Source organism: Chionomys nivalis, chromosome 20 (genome assembly GCF_950005125.1).
Source record: "Chionomys nivalis chromosome 20, mChiNiv1.1, whole genome shotgun sequence".
In the NCBI taxonomy this organism is placed as follows: domain Eukaryota; kingdom Metazoa; phylum Chordata; class Mammalia; order Rodentia; family Cricetidae; genus Chionomys; species Chionomys nivalis.
Window position 1 is genome coordinate 47,646,282 of NC_080105.1, and position 21,205 is coordinate 47,667,486.

General features: G+C 48.6%; 1 protein-coding gene across 4 annotated transcripts in view; it reads left to right on the top strand.

Moving 5' to 3' along the window:
- The window catches only part of Plekha2 (pleckstrin homology domain containing A2), an 82,701-nt gene that overhangs the window by 57,387 nt on the left and 4,109 nt on the right, over positions 1–21,205 (top strand). For all 4 annotated transcript variants that reach the window (XM_057752472.1, XM_057752470.1, XM_057752471.1 and 1 more), the window contains exons 4-11: positions 3,044–3,092; positions 4,570–4,667; positions 7,134–7,274; positions 7,767–7,913; positions 8,850–8,918; positions 9,301–9,371; positions 13,780–13,843; positions 20,738–20,815. In XM_057752472.1, coding sequence (XP_057608455.1) covers positions 3,044–3,092; positions 4,570–4,667; positions 7,134–7,274; positions 7,767–7,913; positions 8,850–8,918; positions 9,301–9,371; positions 13,780–13,843; positions 20,738–20,815 — 717 coding nt within the window. The remainder of the gene's footprint in view (positions 1–3,043; positions 3,093–4,569; positions 4,668–7,133; positions 7,275–7,766; positions 7,914–8,849; positions 8,919–9,300; positions 9,372–13,779; positions 13,844–20,737; positions 20,816–21,205) is intronic.

The window sequence follows — 21,205 nt, forward strand, 5'->3', positions numbered from 1 at the left end:
CACATCCCAACCTGCTCTGGCCGTTGGCGTGCTCGGGACCTGGCAGTAAACCACTGTTGGGCAGTGACTCAGTTGCGGCCACCGTGTGGTGTGGAGATGTTTGTGCCTGGCTGGGTGCTCTCGCCTGAGTCAGACTGTTGCATGGCCTCACCCACCTGTGGCCACACTGCTTCCTGCAGGTCCTCTGTTCTTCTCTTCCTGTGTTTGAAGATGGCTGCCACCGCCTGGCACAGTCGCCAACAGGTGGCAGGTGGATTGGGGCCATTCAGACTTCGGGGGGCAGGCTGTCAGGGAGAGAGGCTGAAGCCAGAGTTCCAAGCAGCCCTTCTCTGTGGACACAGCCACAGATGGGCAAATCCGCTTCCTGTTCTGTGAGAAGAGAGGTACTGTCCTTACTAAGCTGGTCTGGGGAGGCTCCCATGGCCACTCACAACAGAATGGGGACCAATCCCACAAGTCTGTCAATGAGTTACTTTACCCAACAATACTTTCATGCTAAGCCATGGGCCTGAGGCACGCTGTGAACGTGCGTGCATGCAGCCTTCCTCTCAAGTGCATCCACAGAGAAGAACAAGCAGAAAGCCATGTATTGCCTTTGGAAGCTTCGGGTCTCACGGTAACTGCATGGGCAGCATTTTCCCAGGCTGACTAATCAGCGCCAGGAGCAGGCTCATTGGTAATCCATGTAGGGTGAAAGGGTCAGCCCGTGGCGCTCTGTCCAGTCGGTGGTAAATAGATCTCTAGGACAAGCTTTTCCATGCCACCTAAATTGCCAGCCAGACGAGAAGGGAGCTGAGGGGACAGAACACAAGTCTGTGCCACCGGGGGTTAAGGCAGGAACCTGGCACAGCACAGGCAAATGGCAGGAGGCTGCCTGGGGAACACAGACACTGAAGGCCACAACCAGGAAGGGAGTGGCTTGGGCTACACCTCAGGAAAATGAGGTGGCTCAGGAACAGGACTACCTGTGAAATATGCAGTCCTGAGCTCAGATCTGTGGGCTCCCCTTTGTGTTCTTCAGGACTTTCATAGGCCACAGGGCCTCCACCTCAGGGTTCCCTCATCAGCACCGGGTTGACCTACACACATGGGCACATTCTGTCCCTGCTGGTGCCCTGTGAGGCCTTGGCATTCTGCTAGGAGGAAGCTCATTGACAGGAGCAGTCCTTTATCCTTGCGCCTTCAGAAACAGGAGTCATGTGACTTCTCGTATGCTTAAAATACTTGCCATTGAGGATGATGCAATGTTATGGAGACATTTAATTATTGACATTGGAAATGCCATGCTTTTTTTTTTTAAATGTCGGAAGCTAAGCAGTTTTTTCAGGCCCTATTTTTAAATTATTATTCTTATCGCTGTTATTATTATTATTGTGTGTGTGCATGCATTGGTGTATGAATATTTTTTAAGATGGGAGTCAACTCATGTAGCCCAGGCTAGCCTGAAACTTTCTATGTAGCCTAGGCTGGCCTGAAAGCCAAGATCTTTTTGTCTCAGCCTCGTGAGTGCTGGGATGACAGATGTATGCTGCCTTGCCCGGAATAACAGTCCCTCTTTGATGAGCAGAGTCTATATGGTAGTGCAGCCAAGCCCCTTGCTTGTACTGACACATTCGATGTTCATGTTAACTCCATGGGGGCACGACTTTGACTCTTCTCTTGACAGACCGTGTCACGGAGGTCACACGCTTGTGATCTGAGTCTGACTCCAACGCCAGCCTCTGCTATCGGTTCTCTTGATATTTTAGAGGGTGATACCTCAGCTCCTGGTTGAGCCTTTGGAGCAATGTTAATTTTGGCTAAGGAAGCAAGGCAGGTCTCTAGGAAGTCTTTAGGGTCAAGAGCAGCAATAGCCTAGAGACCGGTGTGGCAGGCAACGTGAGATTTTTAGCAGATGCGAGCCACAAGGAGACATCACTTTCTCCTCAAGACTTGATTCCTGCTTCTAATTCCAAGTCCCAGAGTCGTGAGTGGAGACCAAGAAGACCTAGGACAGCTAGAAAGGGGACTCAGAACAGTGTCCAGGGCAGGATGGTGGCTCTCTGTGGATAGGATCCACGGTAGGTGCTGCCTCACCAGGAAGATGTGTGGAGTGCTCCAGTGTGGCTGGACCAGCATGTAGGATCACCATCAAACCTTGTAGGCTGTGATGGAACGTGAGCCCGAGTGATGTGGGCCCCTGTGCAGATACACAGCAATACCCATGCAACAGGAGTGATTGCAAAAGCTAGATCAAGCACACCAGTGTTCCCATCTCCCCAGGCCCTGCTCTCGAATATGCCCAGGTGAACATACTTATCTGGCAGCAACTCTCTGGGTTGTTGGAGAGTTGTTGCCTGTGTTCATGGCCAGCATAGATAACCAGGCCTTTGGACAGTATTTCTAAATGCTTGCCATGCTCCCACCCCCTTTTCTGCTTTGACCTGAGTTTGTATGGCTGAAGAAATACCACTTTCAGTTGGGAGACTGTTTAGGGAAAGGGGATTAGCTTTTGAAAGCACAGCAGAGGCCTGCTGGGATGAATGGGGCTCTGCTAGATCTTTTGGCTCAGAGAGAGATTCTTGTCCCGACCCGGTGGCTTTTAAAGTGTTTTTGCAGAGACAAAACTTAATCCAGGCATCAAGATAGCAGTTATGTGGGCGGTAGAGATTCTGTCATGGAAGGGGTATGATGAGTTTGGAAGGCAGTCACGGTCCCTGGTACTCAACATTTCGGACATCAGATATTTACATTACAATTCATAACAGTAGCAAAATTACAGTTATGAAGTAGCAATGGAATAGTTTTATGGCCGAGGGGGGGTTACCACAACATGAGGAACAGTATTCAAGGGCCTCAGCATTAGGAAGGGCGAACCAGTGTTTTAAGAAGTAGGACTGATAAAGCCAGTTTCTTGAAGGATTGAGGTTAAAACTCCCAGTTCTTGGTCTTCCAAATGTACCCTTGATGTTCTCTTTTTACTTGTGAATATTTTCAAAGTCAACATTTTTTTTTCATACTGTTGGAAACCCATTCATGTCTCTTTTGTCTTTATTTGATATAGGTGAGCATAGCTACCCCAAAGCAGAAACCGAAAACTCCATTCTGCTTTGGTAAGTATTGAGCCACGGTGGGTTTTCTCCACAGATGTGTGACAACTTCTTTTCCATGGAAGAGAGCCCTGTGGTACCATGGGAACTGTATCCTGGGTGTAGGAGCGGCTTAGATAATAGTAATGTTCTGGATGCCAAGTAATACCGCTGCAAAATTATTAATAACTGTGGCCAGGCACACAGGGGCCAGCCACGTTTTAGCTAGGCTGGCCTCTGCTCACTGTCTGCCTCCCGCCCCACCTCCACCCCCTGCTTCATGCCCAAGCTGGCCTGGAACTTCGTTTCTGCGGCACCCAGACTCCACAGTGCTGGGATTACCCACGAAGCTATCAGTTGTGTTTCGCTATTTGTGATGCCACAAGGTGGAGAGAAAACATCTCATGGAAATTTCCGGGAAGCCTCTGCTATAGAGCTGAGTGGTGCTGTAGGAAATGAGGAGATCTGAGAGAGGGGAGAAGAGGAGGAAAGAGTGAGAAGGAAGGAATGTTGAGGGTCTCAAGGTTGCCAGATGAGTGGCAGGCAGCTGGGGGAGGGGCGTTAGTGGCACAGGAAGCAGAGCCATCATCAGTGCCTCAGGTTTCTCTACCTTCAGTGAGTTCAGTGACTCAGTTGCTGAATTGTTAACTAGCCCTTCGCTGTGAGCAGAGCTGAGGCATTTCTGTGTCCAGGGAGGCTCTGGACATAAGCTTCAGGGGAGTGAAGCCCCATCTTGCTCTGTCACTGATGTTCTCAGCACATAGAACGGGTTGCAGGCATGTAGTGGGTACTCAACAATATTTGCTGTATGAGTGATTTGTTATATGCAGGGGATCCTTTGTCTCCTCTGCAATGGCTTCTTGACTTCATGCTTATGCTAGAGGGACGAAGTAACGCCCTTCTCCTGACTCCACATTGGTGCTCTCTTTCTCCTGTTTCTTCCAAATATCACTGCTAAGTTCAGAAATCATTCTTAGATTTTATAATATGCTATCTAATAACACATTAATAATAATAATAATAATAATAATAATAAACTCAGAGTTAAGCTGTTGACTAAGGAAATGCTCAGAGGGAAGAACAGTTGAAAACGAGGCCAAGCTCACAGACCCGGTCTCCAGCAAGCCTTCTTCCGTTTCCCAGGCATAGACAATGTGCTAGCAGAAGCAAGCACTAGACTCCCAGCTTAGCCTGCCAGCAGGCCTGTAGCCTGCATCATGGATGTGCAGTGGTTCATGAGTGTCTTACTGGAGGCAGACGAGTAGCCTGTGGCTACCAACAACACAAGGAGGCTACTCTTCATGCCAGTGTCGTTCTGGTGGCTGATGGGAGATGAACTTTAAAGATGAGTTTCTGTGATTGGCAGTCTCTGAAAACATGGTGGGCAGTTTCTGGATCTGCTGAATGGCCCTTGCCACCTCAGACACCCTAACTTCTTGGGCTCTGTGGTTCATGAATTCTGACCTGAAACTCTTTCTCTCCTTCCCCATTACTCTTACAGTTATCAATGCCCTGTCTCAGAGATACTTTCTTCAAGCCAATGACCAGAAAGATCTGAAGGACTGGGTTGAAGCTTTGAACCAAGCCAGCAAGATCACTGTATGTATGCTTTTTGTTCTTTCTGGCAGTGAAAGTGGCGTGTCCCAGTGTTTGGTCTCAGTGGGGTAGGGACAGGACTTAGAAGGCAGCAGGGACTTGCCCCCCGAGACTCGGCAGACCCGGCTCTCTCGGCTCTCTCTAACCTCCTCTTGCCCATTGGCTGACAACTACAGGTTAACTTGAGTGTGTGAGTTTGCATCAAGTTCAAGGGGAAGTTTATGGAATGTCCCATCCCCTTTGTGCTTCCTGGGAGGGGCTCCTATCAGTCATGTTCTGGGTAATTATGGGATGCTGACTCAGTGCTGTGCTGGAGAAGGGTTGCTGACTATGGGAAGTCGAGGAACAGGGACAGCATATGAGAAGGAACTTTGATCTGTTTGTTTGTTTTTTCTAGTTTGGGGGATATTCTTTGTTGGATCTGAACAAGTCTTCCACTTAAAAGCTTTGCTAACTTTGAAGCTTGTTCATGGGCTGTATTAAGTACTCTTGTCTTGGCTAATGAAGAAATTATTTCCTAGTCCTTGGAAATGTCCTAAAAAAATGCAACAGAGAAGCGTTAGAGGGAAGGAGGGCGGGGGGATGGGGGGGAAATGTGTTAGTTTCCCAGCATGCTGACAACATGCTTGAGATGATCTGGTGCTAAGGAGAGGTGAAGTGTATAGCTCATGGTGCTTGCTCTTGCAGATCATGGGGCTTTTTCCTGTCGATCTGGGCCTGTGATCAGGCAAGCTACCGAGGCATGTGACATAGGAGAGTGTTCATCTCCTAGGAGTTGGGAAGCAGAGAACAAAGCAAGAAGGAGCTGGGGTCCCATTATCCCCATGAAGGGCATATGCCCAATGACCTAACTTTTCCCACTCTGTACCGTCTCTGGAAAGTTCCACTGCTTCCCAGTAGTGCCAGGGGCTGGGAACCCAACATCTAACTGGGGAAATATTTAGTGACCTTAGCAAAAACTTCTCTGAGGAAAGAAAGAACAACCAGCGAAATGCAATCCAGCCATCCAGGCAGAGTCCAGTTGTCCACAGTTTGCTGAAAACTTAGAAGGTCTGCACTGTACCCTGTCTTAGGGTTTTTATTGCTGTGATGAAACACCGTGATCAAAAGCAATCTTGGGAGGAAAGGGTTCATTTGACTTACACTTCCACATCAAGGTTCATCACTGAGGGAAGTCAGGAGAGGAACTCAAATCGAGCTGGAGCCTGGAGGCAGGAGCTGATGCAGAGGCCGTGAAAGGGTGTTGCTTCCTGGTTTGTTCCTCATGGCTTGCTTAGCCTGCTTTCTTATAGAACCCAAAACTACTAACCCAGGGATGGTCTCATCCACAATGGGCTGGGCCTTCCCCCATCAATCACCAAGAAAATATTTTACATCTGGATCTTCTGGAGGCATTTTCTTAATCGAGGTTCCCTCCTCTCTGATGACTTTAGCTTGTGTCAAGTTCAAATAAGAGTAGCCGGCACAGGCAGTCAGAAATATTGGTCTTCCAATGATTTCAAATAAAAATGCCCATCGCTGGGGCAAATCTTTCTTCCAGATACCTTAGAGTTTCCACGGGTACTAGTGGATGAAATCTCTATGTCTGTCCAGCATTTGTGTCGCTGGACCCAAGCGGGGTAAAATTTAGCCATGTAAGCAGCCCTGCAGCTGTTTACTATTCTGGTAAACCTTGATGAACCTGCATCAAGGGAGTGCGAGGCCAGGCTAGCGGAGGAAGGGTCTTGCTGTGTTGCTGTCTCTGAGCTGCGGGCATGGGGTGCTACCTCGGTCACTTGCAGGACATTAACGAGAGTGGCTTGAGGGGACAGTGATAGTTAGCATCCTAGGAGTAAAGGGTACAGCTCTGACGATTTGAGCTTCCCTTGTGGATAAAACTGAGACAATCATGGTCCTGGGCTGATGGGGCAGCCGGATGCTGGGCACTTCCATTGGCACTGGTTGGGCCATGGTGTGAGGACTGCTATATGGCAGGCCACTTGAGGGATAGGAGAAGGGTGAATGCTGGATTGTTTTGGAGAGGTGGTGGCAGAAGGTGTGTGTGTGTGTTTGTATAGATGGATGTATACGTGTACGTATTCTACCATGTCCTGCTCATTTATAGTATTCTGACTCTTGTTTTGCTGGGGACTTTTTATTCACTCTTAACTACTAGCATTTCAGTGCCAAGAGGATAGAGCTCATGTCTCTACTATCTGGTGTTTGATCTTTGCTTTCTAATCAGGGTTAGCTCATCCTATAGGTATGGCGTAAGTTTTCTGTGTGTGTGTGTGTATCTATGTGTGTGAAGGACTGGCTGAGTTCCTCACATTTGGATATGAATGTCCATAGAAGAACTGGAAGGGAAGAGGAGAGTGTTCTCACCATCATTTAGTAAATTAGCTTTTCCTTTCCCCCACATCCTGTTTGTGGTCCTGCCCTTCTTCGAAGCTCCCCATTTCTTGCTGACCTCATCACTGTTCTCCCCAGGTACCCAAGGCTGGGACCCTACCCTTGGCCACTGAAGTTCTCAGAAGCCTCACAGCTCCTCCAACCCTAGACAAGAAGCCGCAGGTGGCCTACAAGACTGAGATCATTGGAGGAGTAGTGGTCCAAACACCCATCAGCCAGGTGCCGTGGCTTGGGGTGGCTGGGGGCAGTAAAGAAATGTCGATTGTGCCAGGCACTTAGCAACAGGATGCGGGGAAGCTAGTGGAGAGGGGGTGATCACAAAAATACAGTACAGGGTGGGTGTGGCCAGTGCCAATGTAGAAGTTGAGGCCATGACATCATGATATCTTGAGGATGTGCGGTCTGTGTAGTTCTCCTTAAGACCTAGGCAACAAACACTTGTAAAACTTGGTGAGGTGGGGAGTGAGAGCAGACCCTGGGGGCTTGTGCCCTCTTCTGTTCTTCACTGTCTGTCTTCCTCTTCTGGGTCTCTAGCCAGGGTCTTGCTTTATGAAAACATTCAGTGGCTCACCTGATGGGGAGCAAAGCCAGCTTTTATTTCTTTGACTGACATACTATCAGAAAGGCTAGAGGTGTGGTGGGAAGACTGGGAGGAGCTGGGGCTGCCCCGAGGAGCAACCGGGCATTAACAGTGACACTGTTTCTTTGTAGAATGGTGGAGATGGGCAGGAAGGGAGTGAGCCAGGGTCTCATGCCTTCCTGCGGAGGTCTCAGAGCTACATCCCCACATCAGGCTGCCGTCCTCCCACCGGGCCTCCCCTCATTAAGAGTGGCTACTGTGTGAAGCAAGGAAACGTGGTGAGTACCGACACAGGGGTACCCTGGGGCCAGCAGAGGACGGTGAGAGGAGGAACTATACCCCTCTATGCTAACCACCCTTGGGAACTAGCCATTAGCCCCGCCCAGAAAGCTCACCCCTGAAGGCAAGAAGCCTCAAGGCCTTCAGACTAATAGGCAAATTTCCCTCCTCCCGTTTCCCTGCTCCTTCTCCCGAGAGAATGAGTCCCCATAGTTGTCTTGGTCTCGGTTTGCATCGCTGAGCTGAAACACGGTGACCAAAAGGCAAGCTGGGAAGGAAAGGGTTTATCTGGCTTATTCTTTCCCAGCACTGCTCATCTCCGAAGGAAGTCAGGACAGGAACTCAAGCAGGGCAGGAACCTGGAGGCAGGAACTGGAGCAGAGGCCACGGAGGAACACCGCTTACTGCTCGCTTTCCCATGGCTTGCTCAGTCTGCTCCTTACAGAAACCAGGACCAACTGCCCAGGGATAAGCGCACCCATGGTGGGCTGGACCCTCCCCCATTGATCTCTAATTAAGAAAATGCCCTAGAGCCGAATCTGATGAAGGCATTTTCTCAGCTATCGCTTGCCACAGCTTACTTTTACAGAGGCATTTTCTTAATTGAGACTCCCTCCTCTCCGATGACTCTGGCTTGTTTCGAGTTGGTGGGAAACTAGCCAGCCCAGGGGTAGCTTCTGGTGGCAGCAGAGAATGACAGTGGTGTCCTCCTCCAGCATTAAAGTTAGGTGCTTGGTCTTGGGAAGGCGGTGTTCCGATGGAGGCCAGGGCTTTTCACTGTCCTTACACTTCCCATTATTCCTGGTGCCTGTTCTGATGGAGAGGAGAGAGCCTGGCTTCCACGGTGCCGGATCCCTGGGCATTTATTGTGACTGTGGCCATTCCTGGTGCCGGAGACCTGTCCTTAATGTTTGGCTCCTTACTTTGCTTTTCAGCGGAAGAGTTGGAAACGACGCTTCTTTGCCCTCGATGACTTTACCATCTGCTACTTCAAGTGTGAGCAGGTGGGTGGTAGGTTCCGGTTCCTCCCAAGAGATCGCAGAAGCAGACAGTGTGCCTGAACGGAGACCAGGCCCACGTAGACTTCCAAGGCACCTCTTTGTCTTATCTCTGTCCAACCTGTGTCTCTTTATGGTGCTATTAAAAGGACCTGGGCTGCTGCCAGCCCCTGTGCAGTGGGCTGCTGTGGGGGCGGGGTCACAGAGCAGCTGCTGTGGGGGCGGAGCCACAGAGCAGCTGCTGCTTAGATTTCTCCCCCTTAATGATTATTTTGAAACCCAGGTTGGTTTTAGCCAAGACTCTTGAGAAAGGGACATTGGTGAGCTGGTGTGGGTCACTGGGCCATGTACATAGCCTCACTTGTCCGCCTTCCATTCTTCCCACCAGGACAGAGAGCCCCTGCGTACTATACTGCTCAAGGACGTTCTCAAGACTCACGAGTGTCTCGTCAAGTCTGGGTAATTGCTTCTTCTTCATTAAATTCTCTCTCTCTCTCTCTCTCTCTCTCTCTCTCTCTCTCTCTCTCTCTCATGATGTTTTACCTGCATGCTTGTCTGTGTGAGGAAGTTGGATCCTCTAGAATTGGAGTTAATGGACAGATGTGAGCCACCATGTGGGTGCTGGGAATTGAACCTGGGTCCTCTGGAAGAGCGGCCAGTGGTCTTAACTGCTGAGCCATCTCTCCAGCCCCTTCTTATTCATTCTGAGCAGACCCTCTGTCTTTTCTAAATCTTCATTTATTATCCCCTTTCAGGCTCTGTTTAAGAGTCGTACTCTTGTGGTTGCCTGGGTGCATCAGAACTGATGCAGGGTTGAGATTACCCTGGGCCAAGTGCCCTCTTCCCTTCCCCTACTCTTGCTCCCTACGTGGTTACTTCTTGTGGTAGCAGAGAGTGACGCTTAGGCGTTTCTCAGGCATCAGTCAGATGTCAGGTCCTTGGTCTCAGGGTCTCAGGCTCAGTCAGATGTCAGGTCCTTGGTCTCAGGGTCTCAGGCTCAGTCAGATGTCAGGTCCTTGGTCTCAGGCTCAGATGGGGGCCTGGCCTTTCACTGGCTTCACACTCGCCATTGAAGATCTGAGGCCTTTCCTCCCTTGTTCTTGCTTTCTTAAGTCAGGATTTCTCTGTGTTGTCCCGGCTGTCCTGGAACTCCTCTGTAGAATAGATAGGCCTCAAACTCAGGGAACCTCCCGCTTCTACCTCCCGAGTGTTAGGGTTAAAGGTGTACGCCACCACTGCCTGGCATTCGTCCTTTGTTCTTGAGGCTCCATGGAGCGATTCACAACATCCTTAAGTTACTACCATTGGCGGAACAGGTATTTTTTATTTGTTCTTCTTTCCTCTAGGAAACACCCCTTCTGAGTACATGGTGCATGAGGTGATTCAGGACTTGACAAGACAATGTCCCGTACTCAGCCCCAAATACTTGTGGACAAGTGAACCTTAATAGAGCCCAACCCCACTGTTTTGGCCATGAGTCTATAGTCTGTCTAGACTGTGCTTGAATCTCTCCCCACTGTAGGCCCTGAGGCCTACAGCGGTAAGCATCCTGCTGTCCTGTGAAAGTGTGGCACCATCCTACATAAACACACATGCTGTCTGATCCAAAGAAGCAGACGCAGAAATGCTGTACTAAGTTTTTCCAATAGCAGCTGTAGGCTACAGAAGATCAGGAGGCACCCGGGGAGAATTTGCAATTCGCGGAAGTAGCTATAGTTAGACATTGCCCTCAGTGTGGCTCCAGAGGGCAGAACTCGGCATGACTGGGTCATGAGAGATCATTGATTGCTCCTGACCCTGGAGGGCCTGGGTAGATCTATGAGCAGCCTATGGGGTGACTAGGAATGCTTGCCCAGCTTAGAGAGCTAGGGTAGGGTTCAGCCTGAGAGTCTTGAAAACACCCTACCTCTAAGTCTGCCTGAGTCATACTGAGTCAGGGAGGTGAAGGCCACAGGGAAGGCTGTGACTTCGTGGCCTCAGCTCTGTCAGATGGTGGAGCCTCTCTGGGGCCATTGGGGGAATTCGGGACAGCTGTAATCAATGGTTGCTGTCAAAATGAATCGAACTGAACTGAAAGCAGCATGCAGCCTGGGCAGTGGGTGTGAAAGGGGCGGAGCTCCCATCCTGCTTCTCATCTCAGTGGACTTAACCACATCTGCGTGAAGAAGCTAGAAGGTTAAAGCATTTAACCCCATCTGAGTTAGGCTTTCTGTTGCTGCTTCAAAGCACTAAAAAGCAAGCTGGGGAGGAAAGAGTTTATTTGGCTTACACTTCCACATCACTGTTCATCATCAAAGGGCATCAGAGGGCAGGTACATGGAGTCAAGAACTGATGCAGAGGCCATGGAGGGAGCTGTTTACTGGCTTGCTCACATGGCTTGCTCAGTCTGCTTCCAGAACCTAGGACTTCCTGCCCAGGGATGGAACCACCCACAGTGGGCTGAGCCCTTCCACATCAATCACTAATTAAGAAAATGCACTTATAGGCTTGTCTATAGCCTGGTCTTACGGAGGCATCTTCTTAGAGAGCTGTCCCTACGCAGCAGTTCAGGAAGTAGGAGTGGTAGTTGGTGGGATGTATTTCAAGTGGTCCGTGCAGTTCGAGCTGTGCCTTTGATGACGATCATTAAGCATCTTTTTGTTTTCACTTCTCACGGAAGGTCTAACAACATTTATAGTCCATGTCCGCAAGACTTTCTCTCACAGGTCTATATGCTCTACCTCGTCTTAAGTCATGTCCCCCACTCTGCCTGGGGGACTTGTCACTTGTGTGTTTTCATTCTGGAAGACGTTTTCTGCCTGTGACCAACCCTTCCTTGGCACGAGGCTCTTTGTTAACCTGGAATGCAGTCTTACCTGCATCTGGTCTTGCCTCCTCAGGTGCTTTTCCTGGTAGCAATTATGTCTCTGCTCCTCACCCAGTCCCCATAGCGACTGGATGCACATGGCAGGCGGTGAACATAGACAGCAACTCCAGCCAGTTCGGGGTTGTGTCGTCACCGCTTGCCCTCTGCTTGGCAGGAGTCGGACTCCTCTGCCAAAACCCGCATCCCGTTTGAAGCTTGTTGTTCCTTTCTTTTCGAGACTGCAATTTGATCCCAATAATTCTTCCTTCCCTTTTATTCTCCCAAACCCTTCCACATTTCCCTCCCTGATCTCCGTCAAGTTCATGCCCTCTCTCTGTCTCTCTCTCTGAAGCTTATTATTATTATTTGTTTGTCTGGTACCGGGTGTACCCCCACTAAATTACACCCTATCCCCAGACGCAGGTCTTTTTTTGTTTTTCCAATGAAGGAAACTAATTTTTAAATTTATTTTATACAAGCGTACAAAGGAATAGGTTGCAATATGTCATTTTCATAATGCTTTGTTTTGGTTGTTCCTTGTCCCCCATCCTCCTCTTCTCCCACTCTCCATGTTGGTCCTTTGACCCCCGCCATCTCTGTTCTGCTCTGCCTCTCACAACCATTTTGTTTCCCCCTTCATGGTCCCCTGTCTTAAAAAAAAAGTTGTTTCACACATTATTTGCCTGTTGAATCATGTGTGGATGCATGCACACACATGTGCATGTGGAGGTCCAAAGGAAACGTGTAGGAGTTGCTTCTCTTCTTCTGCCTTGTTAGACTTGGTAGGTGGCAAGTTCCTTCCCCCCCTGAGCCATCTTGCCAACTTCTGTGGAGTTTCACAGCGTGGTACTTGCCCTCACATGTAAATTTACACATCTGCAAAAATGAAAGTCTAGGATCCAGCTGTGAGAGAAAACATGGCACAGCCTTTCTCAGTTTGAATTACTTTGCTTAATATAATAATTTCCAGTTCCATCTGCTTCTCTGCAAATTCCATGATCATCTCCCTCCTTTTAAAATTATTTTTGCCTTTTATTATTCATGCGGAGGTAGGCTATCTGTGTGAGTGTGTGCCACCTATGTGTAGGCACCTGGGGAGGCCAGAAGAGAATGTCAGATCCTCTGGAACGGGAGGTACAGGAGGTGGTTGTAAGCCTCCTGATGTGGATGCTTGAGCTGAGCTCAGGTCCTCTGGTACAGCAGGGAGCGCTCTTCACTGCTGAGCCATCTATCCATCCCCATTCTTTTGCTTTACAACCAAACATACTCTGTTGTGTCTGGGTACCATCCATCGGCTGATGGACGGCAAGGTTGATACCATTTCTGTGCTCCATGCTATCGTGAGTAATGCGGTGATTGCCGGGGGTGTGCAAGTCTCTCCATGGTAGGACTCAGAGTCTGTCCGGCACACGTCAGGAGTAGGATAGAGGGGTCATAGGGTCGTTTTTATTTCTACTTTCTTGAGGAATCTCCAAACTGATTTCTACAGTGACTGTACAGTCTACACTCACCCCATTAGTAAGTAGGGGTTCACCTTTCCCCATTTGCCAGCATTTGCTATCTTCTTGCTTGTGGGTCATTCTGGGGTGAGGTGAAATCTCAAAATAATTTAAATTTGAATTTCTCTGATGGCCAAGGATGTCGAACAGCTTCCTGAGAAGCAAATATTAAAGTCGTTTTACTCTTGATTTCTGTTTCTGCCTTTAGCTCCTTGTCCCCTGGGAGGGTGTGTTGAGGCCAAGAGCAGGAACTCAGAGCTGTGGGTGGAGCTCAGGGGGAAGGAAGGGTTTAGAAATGGTATCGGCTCCCTTAGAAGAGGCATATTTGGACTCAATGGGTGGTGATCTCTAGTACTTTGAACGGACATAGCATTTAAAGTCTTTGAGCCTGGACTTCCTTACCCACAGAGAGGAGAAAGTCTTGAGCTGTATTAGTGGGTGATTGTGAAAACTTTAGGGAATGATGTACAAAAGAAACACTCACAATGCCTGGTATAATGTTCTTTCTCTTTCCCCGCCTAGCGATCTCTTAATGAGGGACAACCTGTTTGAAATCATAACCACCTCCAGGACATTCTACGTACAGGTAAACGCTCATCCCTAAATGCTCATCCCAAGACCAGCGTCCCTTCTCCGCGAATGTGAGTGAATGCCACCCCCACCCACCCCGTCCCTGTTTTCTCTTCATTTAGCTTGTAGTTTCTCAGTGATCAGTTCAGTCCCTTAGTCAGCCTGTGTCCCTCTTCATTCTGAGGAGGAGTTTCCCTTCGCTAGGATACTACAAACAGGCCAATCAACCGTGCCGGGGTATGTGTGCCTGCCGCAGCTGCGCTCGGCTGCGAAGCTCCAGCTAAGCAGAGAAATGGGGAACTGGTGGGTAGTTTCACTTCTGCTCTGGAGGGTATTTATAAGTCCTGCCTATGTATGAACATTACTGTGCGCAGAAAGACAGAAGCACAGAGGGCCCTGTGGCGGGCACAGGTGCATAGCCAGCTGCACAGAGAAAGCCATTGTTTGGGGCTCTGACGGGGTTCACTTACCAGGAGCTTCCCCCCCTCCCCCAGATCTGGAGTGCTTCCAATCCAGTATGAACTCACAGCAGCTAACAAGGCAGATTGCAAAGCAGGGCGAAGACATCCAGGGCCAAGTGGTCGGCCTAGGCTACCCAGCAGCCCACAAAATGTGCTGATATCCCGTGTGAGGCCGATGTGGGATTCTGAGTGGAGAAATAGGCAGCCTTCCCAAGTGGAGTTTGGGAGGCTTCCCACTTCCTTTCTTTTGCCCACAGAAGCACTCCCATAGAAGGATGAGGCCTAACCCCCCCCCCCCCCGAGTGTGAGTGTGTGTGTGTGTCTACACTTTTTCCACTTTAGGCCAGCAGCCATGCTGGCTGATTAGGCATCTTCAGGCCATCCTCAATGGGACAAGCACCCTATCCGGGGAGAGACGGCAGCAGGGAGGCTGGGGAACAGACTAGACCATGGAGGGGGTCGCTTTGCTCTTGAATCTAGCTGTTCTCCAGAGCCTCTACCATTCAGACACCAGCACTAGCCTGGACTTTAACACGAGTTTCTAGTGCTAGAGTTCATATTCGTAGTGTGTGGCCAAGGGTCTGGGCATTGTCTGAGGTGCTGGGGTCATGAATTAGACCAAGCTGATCTTTACGCTAAGTAATCAAGCAACTGAAATCACACGCTTGGTAGATTATACAGAGGAAAATCTGCTGGACCATGTAAGTTATGCCGTGTTAAGATGGTTGGAGAGCTGGCCTAGAACTCCCAAAGACTAGCTCTCAGCATTTGTGAGTTGAAATAACACCGAGGAGATCAGGGAGTCCCCTCATGGGTGGCGGAAGGTGAAAATCCAAATGTAGCAAGCCACCTGAAGGGGATGAGGGAATGAGAAAACAAAACCAAATTCTTCTGTGTTACTAGAACTGTGGCTACTAGAACTGCCGCTAGCGTGGTGGCTGTCTGCTGCTGCCTATTGGGAGAAAAAGGCAGGAAAGGTTTTCTGGAGGAAGATGGTGGCCAGAAGACTCATGAGAGAGGGGGCCAGGCAAGGGACCCGCGTATCCCAATGTTCTCAGCATTTCTCTACTCCTTCCCTTTTGCTCTCTAAACTTCTAAGAATGAAGGACACTAGCATCTCTCTGAATACATAAACGAGTGAAGGTCAAATTCATGTGTAGCACATGACTTACTGAGAACGGCGTGTTAGAGAAGGATGAATGAAAACCAATAAACATGTTTGTTGATTCACTTAGAAGTTACAACTATAAACTCATGATAAATTAAAAAGATACCTGTGAAAAGAACTGTTCTAAAAATAGCAAGGCTAGGATGATTTCCTATGCATCTCTGTGCATCTCTTTTATGGTTGACTCATGGCAGACAATAGGAACTTCACTCTTAGCTCAGCTGTCCGTGACCTTGTATTACTGTGAAGAATTTGAAGATCTGGACTTAAGCAAATTAAGTATTTAGACAAAGGGATTATTTCAATGTGTCCTTTTAGATAATTTCAGGTATTTTGTTTGTCTGTTTCTTACCAGAATTTGAAAGATAGTGATTTCTTAATATTTAGGTGCAGTGTAGTCTGGAACCTTATCAATACATTTGTATATGCATCGCTAAGATCACTGGTCACCATTCAAGTAGATGCATTTTCCCTAGAGTTTGTACATCACTTGGAAAATACTGCTCTGACCAAACAGTGCAGATCCTCAAAATGTTGACATATGTTACTATGTAACATTCTGAGTCACATTTATTGGTAGCATTAGTGAAGTCTTTGTATAAGGGGGGATGCTGAGCTCCGGCTGTTAGAGGGGAGTGTTCTGGAATTCTGTTTTGCTTTAAGAGCTCAATATTGGTTGTTGGCAAAAAGAAAAGATCTTTCCTTGTCTCCCTGACTCATTGTTGATATAAAGTCTGCAGAATACCTGCCTCTGAATAAATTGGACTTGTAGTTTCTATGTTGGCCTCTTGTTTTATAAAAATCACTGCAGTTCTTGTGAACGGTGGGAGAACTCTGTCACTTGTACAGTTTGTTCTGCGGGGCCAGAGGTCTGCTGTGCTGCACTCAAGTGACCTTCTGACCTGATCCCTCAATCATGCCCAGTACATTTGCACGAACCATCTGTCCATCTGCCCGATCTGGGAGTGTGACCAGCAAGCAGGGTGAGGCCGAGGAGAGCGCTCTGGGCAGGGAAGGACCGAGGCTGGGTTCCGATCATTTGGATGCTAGGGGTTTGGGCTCAGCTACACCACTCACGCTGTAGTGCTCTGTGCAACTCATGGGAAGCAGCTGCTGTGGCTTAGATGTTTCGGGGACACTGCTGAGCAGGCGCTGGCCGGAAGTGTATATCACATAATTCTCCACCATCTCTCTGGGTCTCATCTCCCATCTGTCCATGAGGAGACAGGAGCTTCAAAGGTAAATGATCCATTCAGGATCAGAAACTCAGGGGATTGTGGAGCTGATTGAGAGTACTTGGTACTCAGGACTTGCTTGTGTCCGGAATTTATGCTGTAGGGCAGTGGTTCTCAACATCCCTAATGCTGAGGCTCTTGAATAGAATTCTTCATGTTGTGGTGACCCCCAAGCATAAAATTATTTTATTGCTATGTCTTAACTGTAATTTTGCTACAGTTATGAATTGTAATGTAAATATCTGATATACAGGATATCTGATATTCGACCCCCAAGGGGGTCACGACCCACAGGTTGAGAACCACTGTATAGAGGCTGTAGCCACAACCAGAAAAATAATCTACCTCTGACCAACCTGGGGTGACTGGGAATGTTAGAAGCTGGATGATGTTGAACAGATCCAGGTAGCAATCAGGCTTCAAGATGGATGGAAATGGTCCCAGACCGGTCTTGTCAGTAGGCAGACATTTCTCAGCTCTGGCCAGGGTCCAGGATGAGATTTCCGAGCTGGGCTGCTGCTCAGTGGTTTAGCGCTTGCCTGGAATGCGGAAAGTCCCGGTGTCAATCTCAGCAACTCCCCAAACAGAAATCAACTGCCAGTCCTTGCAGTACAGAGCAGGGGTCTCCATGTCTGCATTTCCCAGTCATAGAGGGCCTGGGGGTCCTGTAGTTTATCAACAGGAGTGTTTGTTGCTAGAATGAGAACTCTGAAATCGTCTTTAGCTCACCCGTCGGAATTTGGTTGCTGTGCCAGGACAACCGAGAAGAGTGACAAGGGACTCGTAGGGTGTGGAGCCAGAACTCTTGGGTGGTTACTTCATAACTTAGACTCTAAGGCGAAGGGTACCACCCACAACAGCGATTCTCAACCTGTGGGTCGTGACATCTATTGGGAAAGGAGGAAGTTGGAAATCAAGGGAAGAAGGATCTGCTGGAGATTTAGGGGCCATGGAGGTAACCAGAGGTGAATGTTGCATGTCTGTTATTGATGTCTGCCATCGCTCACTGCATCCGTTAGTGCTGACCTCATAACTGATGCACAGAGCCTCCCTGGACCACAGTAAAACCACAGGTTTTGTGAAGGATTTCATTTTGGAAGTTTGTGCCTCTCTTCTTATAAACTGCCATCGAGGCTGGAGACCATAATGCATACAAGAGCAGGACAGGGAGAGAGGAAGGTACATGTGGCATCTCCCTTTCTTATCGGCCCAGTGTCGGGCACTTTTTGGTTTCCTAGTAGGTCACCCGGGCTGAATGGACCTCATGATATTTCTTTCTTGAATGGAATCGAGTGCAATACTTGATTTTTTAAAAATAAAAATCTATTTATTTATTATGTATACAGTATTCTCGGTATTCTGTCTGCATGTATGCCTGCAGGCCAGAAGAGGACACTAGATCTCATTATAGATGGTTGTGAGCTACCATGTGGTTGCTGGGAACTGAACTAGGACCTTTGGAAGAGCCGGCAGTGCTCTTAACCACTGAGCCATCTCTCCAGCCCTGATTTTTTTTATTTGAATAATATTTTAAAATGGCGGTATATTGTGTTGTGTGCAGTCATGTATATGTGGGGCACATGCCTGTGACATGTATGCAGAAGCCAGAGGAGGACGTCAATGTCTTTCTCTATGATTTCTACTTTATTTTTGAATCATTTTCTTTGTGGTGTATGGTTTTTTTCGCATATACATATGCCTGTATGCCATGTGCATGTCTGGTGTCCACGGTGACTAGACGAGGCCATTGGATCAAGCAGAACGGGAGTGACAGACAGTTGTGAGCCCCCTGAAGGGGTGCTGAGAATCAAATCTGGGTCCTCTGACTGAACAGCCAGTGCTTTTAACTACCGGGCTGTCTGTCAAGGTCCTCAACTTCGAGTTTCTCACCGAGCCTGGAACTTGGCGGTTCACCTAGGCTGACTGGCCAGTGAGGCCCTGGAATCCACTCGTCTGTCCCCCAACACTAGCATTCCGGGCATATGCAGATGCTCAGCTTTTCTATGGGCCCTGGGGATTCAAACGCAGGTCCTCTTGCTTGCACAGCAGTGTTCTTGCCCACTGAGCTATCTCCTCAGCCCTCCCATCAAAAGAACTGGGGAATAAAAGTATAAAATAGTGGTTAAAACTACTGAAGGTATTTTATAAAATATATTTTCAGTTTTTACAGTATTATTTGCAATATCTGCTTTGGTGGGGGTAAATGCATAATAACCTTTTCTCCACCAAATGTTATCCTGTTTGATCCTTTTTGAAAGTTGGCTCGTTACTGGTTCTAGGACCTAGAGTTTTGCATGTGCCTGGCAAGTGCTCTGCCTCCGAGACCCAGCCCAGCCTTTGATCCTTTGATCTTTTGGGGGTGGATTTACATGTAATTCGAAGATAAGTATCTCAGGATGAGGGCATTGAATAAATCCATACCGCTGAAATACATTTTTTGGTTGTTGTTTGGAGATAATGGTCTCATGGCCGTAGCCCTGGCTAGCCTGGAAATCCCTATGTAGATAAGGCTGGTCTAGAACTGGAAGATTTCTACCTGTCTCTGCTTCCTGGGTGCTGAGATTAAAGGTGTGTGTCACCGTGCTAGGCCACAATGGTAGAATTTCAGGTTTATTTGCTCCCCTCTTACATAGAATAGTAAAGATAGCAACCATTACTAATCCATAGAGGCCCCGCGGCCTGGGTGCTATTCGAACAGTAGAACCTCACAACTTAATTCGTTCTTCCTTGTAGGTCTAGGGACTGGGTGCTCTCTCATCCTGATCTTAGGAAAGGTTTGGATACCTAATTCAGGCTACTCTCTTTGGACCAGCGATGTGCTTTCCTTTTTCTTGGAGAGCTACTACAATGATTGCCAAGTTGCCCGACCGAATCATGGGGAGGGGCAAGTATAAATAAATTAGCAGGTGGCAGGCGTCAGAGCAGCACACAGCCGGCCTTTGTCTTTCTTGTTGACCTGGTGCTTTTGTTGGCATGTGCTGCAGGTGGCGGCAGCGAACCAAGGGGCTTTGTTTGGGGGTGATGGGGAGGGATGGTAAGGCAAATGTGAGAGAAAATACGAAAGTCAAAACCCCCGTGAAAAGCAAGGTGGTCCGTTTTTTCCTGGTAGGATCCAAAGAGTGGTTTGGGGTATGGAAAAGCAAGGGGAGCAAGTGGAGCCTATGGGGAGACACACACACATACACACACACACACACACACACACTCTCTGTGTTTGGGTGTAGGGAAGGTGCTAGGAGAGCAGAACTTAAGTCTTGTTTCCAGCTCTTGGGTAGCTACTACATAGGGCCCTCTGCGACTCTTCCTCCCTACTGCTAGGAGGCACCCAGCAGCTCTGCCTGCGGGGGGCCTCGCCTCCTCGGTCTTCCTCTTTCCATAGAGAGACTGCTGCCCCCTTCTGGGGTGAGGAAGTTATTGTAGAGAAATGCTTCACTCGGTTCTGCTCTTGTGATCTTCGACTTAGCTCACTCCAAGGCTGGGATGAATTTTTGGGACAGACCCTTGTGCTTTGAGGGAGGCGCTGTTTCTGTTCACAACACACATGGTCCTGTATACCTTGGAGGGTTTGCAGAGGGAGTTTGCTTTGGTGGAATTTGAAGTGGGGGGGGGGGGTTGAGGGGGGTTTCCTGTTCAGATAATTATGAGAGATGAGAGTGGGGTCTAGACCAGCCTCAAACCTGGGGCTGTGGCATTCTGAACCCCATTTTCCTTTGGGGGTAAAAACTAGGAGTCTGGAGTGGCTCAACTGTTTTTCAGATGGGGTGAAAGTGGGGTGATGGGTTTAGACAGAAGATGGGGTACTAGGTGTTCCCTACCCTAACCCCTCCTCCTCTTCAGGGCAACTTCACTTTGAGCAATTTTAATTACATATGGAGAGAGAGATTGCAGCTGGGACAATGTCCTCAAAAGTCTGCAAGCCACCGGGCTACATGGTTTCCAAGGTCCCTCTGACCTGGGGATGATGTGATTTTAGGAACTTGAGCCAGAGACTTAGAAGCTGAAGTCACACCCCAAAAATGTGTGTAAGTGTTGCGGATGTTTTGCAGGCAGACAGCCCCGAAGACATGCGCAGCTGGATTCAGGAGATTGGAGCAGCTGTCCAGGCCCTCAAGTGCCACCCCAGAGTAAGTCACTTCCTTTCTGTGCCAGTGTCCGCTTCAAGATGAATTAGCTTTGAATGGGCATGTTTTATTTGGTTATGTAGGCAGGCAGCCCAGCCATGAATGCAGCTGAGCCATAGGCTGGCTCATTTGTTTTTCTCTTTCAGTTAACTTGGGGACATTCCCCTCCCTCTTTTTGGTTTGTTAGTGGACATGAGCCTGTGCTGGACAGAGAGATGCAGTTTCTAATGTGTCCTGCAAGTCCAGTGTCAAGCAGATCTCCAAACATATGTAGTGAATTCTGCTTAGTATCTGCATTTATTTATGTACTTACTTTTGAAATGCATATATATTATTTTTGAATTTGCTGTGTGGCCCAGACTAGCCCTGAGCTTCATAGTCATCCTCCTGCCT